The 3,877-nt window shown below is 42.4% G+C and overlaps 1 protein-coding gene across 1 annotated transcript; it reads left to right on the plus strand.

Annotated features, from left to right (window-relative positions):
- Window positions 1-1,450: 1,450 nt before the first annotated feature.
- On the plus strand, window positions 1,451-2,533 carry LOC119623108 (olfactory receptor 56A4). The gene has a single exon (XM_037995747.2). It carries the CDS (start codon window positions 1,498-1,500, stop codon window positions 2,437-2,439), a length of 942 nt encoding a protein of 313 aa, XP_037851675.1. The 5' UTR covers window positions 1,451-1,497; the 3' UTR covers window positions 2,440-2,533.
- Window positions 2,534-3,877: the final 1,344 nt, after the last annotated feature.

A 3,877-nucleotide genomic window follows, 5' to 3' on the forward strand; every position in this document is an offset into this window, starting at 1 on the left:
GGGACAGGGGTGAAGGATCAGTCATTGTAGCTATGCTGATTACATGGTTCCTAGGCTCCCTCTCGTTTTTCTTTTTTCTCTTTTTTTGAGACGGAGCCTCGCTCTGTCTCTGGGCTGGAGTACAGTGGGCTCACTGGAACCTCCACCCACCGGGTCTGGTTCAAGCAATTCTGCCTCAGCCTCCCAAGTAGCTAGGATTACAGGCATGCACCATCACACCCAGCTAATTTCTGTATTTTTAGTAGAGACAGGGTTTCACGGTGTTGGCCAGGCTGGTCTTGAACTCCTGACCTCATGATCTGCCTGCCTTGGCCTTCCAAAGCTAGGCTCCCTCTCTTATCCTGCCATGACTCCCTGGCTACTTTCGATCTCTTTGACTGTGGCAGTCATTGCTGTTACCCTTCTTAGTACCTGGACTCTTTCTCTTTGCTTAGTAGTCAGGGAAAACAAATGATACCCCACAAAAGAAACAGCTATAATCAAAGTAGATGAGTTTACAGAATGTAAATTACATATGCTAAGGATAATTGGATCCTGGTCACAAGGAAGAACTGGTAATTTTACTTACCAGGTAAGTGGATTCCTGTATAAATTTACTTGCCTAAAACTTACTCCCTGACTTCTATTCCATCTTTGGTGAACTTCAGCTCATTTGATGAGAGCAGGTCCTCATGTAATGTCATTTCACACGACGTTGTGTCATTATAACATTGATAAGAAAAAAAATGGGTTTCCGGCGGGGGCCGCTGTCTGTGTGGTGTTTGCATATTCTCTCTATGTCAGACTGGACTTTTTCCAGGGACTCAAATAGTTTCCTTCTACATCCCAGTGATGTACAGCTGAAGTTTAAATTATCCCAGTGTGACTGAATGGTTGTGTGTGTGAGTGCTCCCTGTAATGCAATGGCGTCCTGGTTCCCTGAGCTTTTGGGAACCAACCCAGAGCTGCTGGGATAAGCTTGGACCACCTGTAACCCTGAACTGGAATAAGTGGGTTGGGAAATGAATGAATGAATGAATGAAAATCATTGTAAAGTAAAAATTAGTAAAGTGTACTGAAATCATATAAATGCATGACAATAGATGATACTTGTGATTGCTGGTTTTTAAACTGTGTGGTGGTAGAAAATTCTTCTCACAATTTTCCTTTATCTCTATTTTGTTACCTGTAACATTAAGATAACAATATTAAATACTCCTTAGTATTTTTTAAAAGGATGAAATGAGATAAAGAATATAAAACATTGTGGCTGATTAAGAATTAAGAACATAAAACATATGATTAATTAAGATTAAGACTATAAAACATATGATACATACTTGGTTAAATATAAGGGAAGATGAAGACAGTGATTTTAAAAACTTTATTGGGACAGATACAGGGCCTCAGTGGAAACCCACACTCTACTATGTTTAGAACACATACTTTTTATGTTTCTGTACTTCTCTCCTATATTTTAAGGTACCCTGGGTCTCCAGATTGATCAGGAAACTTAACATGGCATCACCCAGCAATGACTCCGCTGCTCCAGTCTCTGAATTCCTCCTCATCTGCTTCCCCAACTTCCAGAGTTGGCAGCACTGGCTGTCCCTGCCCCTCAGCCTTCTCTTCCTCCTGGCCATGGGGGCCAACACCACCCTCTTGATCACCATCCAGCTGGAGTCCTCTCTGCACCAGCCCCTGTACTACCTGCTCAGCCTCCTCTCCCTGCTGGACATCGTGCTCTGCCTCACCGTCATCCCCAAGGTCCTGGCCATCTTCTGGTTTGACCTCAGGTCAATCAGCTTTCCAGCCTGCTTCCTCCAGATGTTCATCATGAACAGTTTTTTGACCATGGAGTCCTGCACATTCATGGTCATGGCCTATGACCGTTATGTGGCCATCTGCCATCCACTGAGATACCCATCTATCATCACTGACCAGTTTGTGGCTAGGGCTGTGGTCTTTGTTATAGCCCGGAATGCCTTTGTTTCTCTTCCTGTTCCCGTGCTTTCTGCCAGGCTCAGATACTGTGTGGGAAACATAATCAAGAACTGCATCTGCACTAACCTGTCTGTGTCCAAACTCTCTTGTGATGACATCACTTTCAATCAGCTCTACCAGTTTGTGGCAGGCTGGACTCTGTTGGGCTCTGACCTTATCCTTATTATTATCTCCTATTCTTTTATATTGAAAGTTATGCTGAGGATCAAGGCAGAGGGTGCTGTGGCCAAGGCCTTGAGCACGTGTGGTTCCCACTTCATCCTCATCTTCTTCTTCAGCACAGTCCTGCTGGTTCTGGTCATCACTAACCTGGCCAGGAAGACAATTCCTCTGGATGTCCCCATCCTGCTCAATATCCTGCACCACCTAATTCCCCCAGCTCTAAACCCCATTGTTTATGGTGTGAGAACCAAGGAGATCAAGCAGGGAATCCAGAACCTGCTGAAGAGGTTATAAGAGTAAAAAGGATTAGATCCACCTTTAGAGTTGTTAATTAAAATTGGGAAATGAGAAATTATTTTTATGTTGGAAAGGAAATTTCACTTTTAAATCCTGACCTGAGTTCTGATTCTTCTGTTCTCAATATCTCAGGCAACAATGAACACATTTATTTGTGAATCTTTGTTTTCTGTTGCTTGAAAGGAAACCTCCCTTTTCTGGATTCTATGGTTACTTCGGAATTTTTCCTGAACTAATCTACAATGAAGAATCTTGCCAAGACTTTGACAAACGGAACTGTATTAGAATGGAAGTGTTTGACCACTAAAGAAACAAACTTTATAAAATGCCCTTAAAAAGATCAGCCTGTCTTCTGAACTGCAAATGACACGGATTCCTTTCCTGTCTCTGATTCAGCCTGGCAGACGGCTGCCTGGCTTGGGTGCCATGAAGGCATGGCTTGGGTTAAGTACAGATGTTGACCCTGGAACAACTTGGGGTTGAGTGCCTTGCCCTGAACACCCCAACTCTCTTCCATGGCGCCTGAGACAGATGTGCTATTCCCTGGCTCCTAAAATTCTCCCATACCTCTCTGAGGGCAGCATTGCCATTCTTTCTCTCTACTTAGATTTTTTCTCTTCAGTTTTTGGTTTGTAAATGAGGTTGACAAAGTTTTAGGATTTTTAGGTTGTTGCGGGGAGTTGTATTGTTTGAAGTGCTTTATGTTCTTGTATTCATCATCTTCATCTTCATGTCGTTATAATCATAGTTCCTATCTCACCTTGAACTGCCCATCATAGGCGCGATTGAGCCATCCTGTTCATTCCCTCTGTTGCTGTTTGCTGCAGCCTCCCTCCTGAGCTGTGGCTGGCAAAGCTGCCAACAGTTTCCCAGACCTGAAAGTTCTAGGGTTTGTTTTTCACAGAATAGTGTATTCTACTATTTTGGCATTTCCTTCTTAATGATGCCACACAGTTCAGTATCTTCAAGGAATATTAAACAGTCTTAATCTGTCTGTTTTGGGGATGTAAGTTAAGATTTCAAGTTCGTCATTTGTCCAAGCATTATTTGACAACTGTCCCAACTGGACTATCCTACTTTCATTTGTACTGAAGCTTATCTTTGCTGAATGACTTGTATTAAAATTAATATCTCTACAGTGTTTAAAAAATTTTATGTTACAGCACTTCTTTTATTACAGGCCTCCTATACAATAGCCCTAACATACTTTTGACTTGTCTTAAACTTTGTTTTCTCTGCCACTGTAGCCCAAATGAACTGCTCATTATTTCTTGAAAATTACTTATTTCCATTTTGCTCTCTCTCTTTTCTATCATTTGATGCTTCTCAGATAAGCCTTCTTTTACCATTATCACCATTTGCCAAACCCCGTCTTTCCTACCAGGTTTAATTCAAATGCCACCTCCCACAGTAGGTCTTCCTTTCCTGATCCTCC

This window comes from Chlorocebus sabaeus, chromosome 1 (assembly GCF_047675955.1).
Source record: "Chlorocebus sabaeus isolate Y175 chromosome 1, mChlSab1.0.hap1, whole genome shotgun sequence".
In the NCBI taxonomy this organism is placed as follows: Eukaryota; Metazoa; Chordata; class Mammalia; order Primates; family Cercopithecidae; genus Chlorocebus; species Chlorocebus sabaeus.

Bases quoted from the DNA above. Each gene is read 5' to 3' on its own strand.
- LOC119623108 (XM_037995747.2), top strand. From the start codon at position 1,498: ATGGCATCACCCAGCAATGACTCCGCTGCTCCAGTCTCTGAATTCCTC.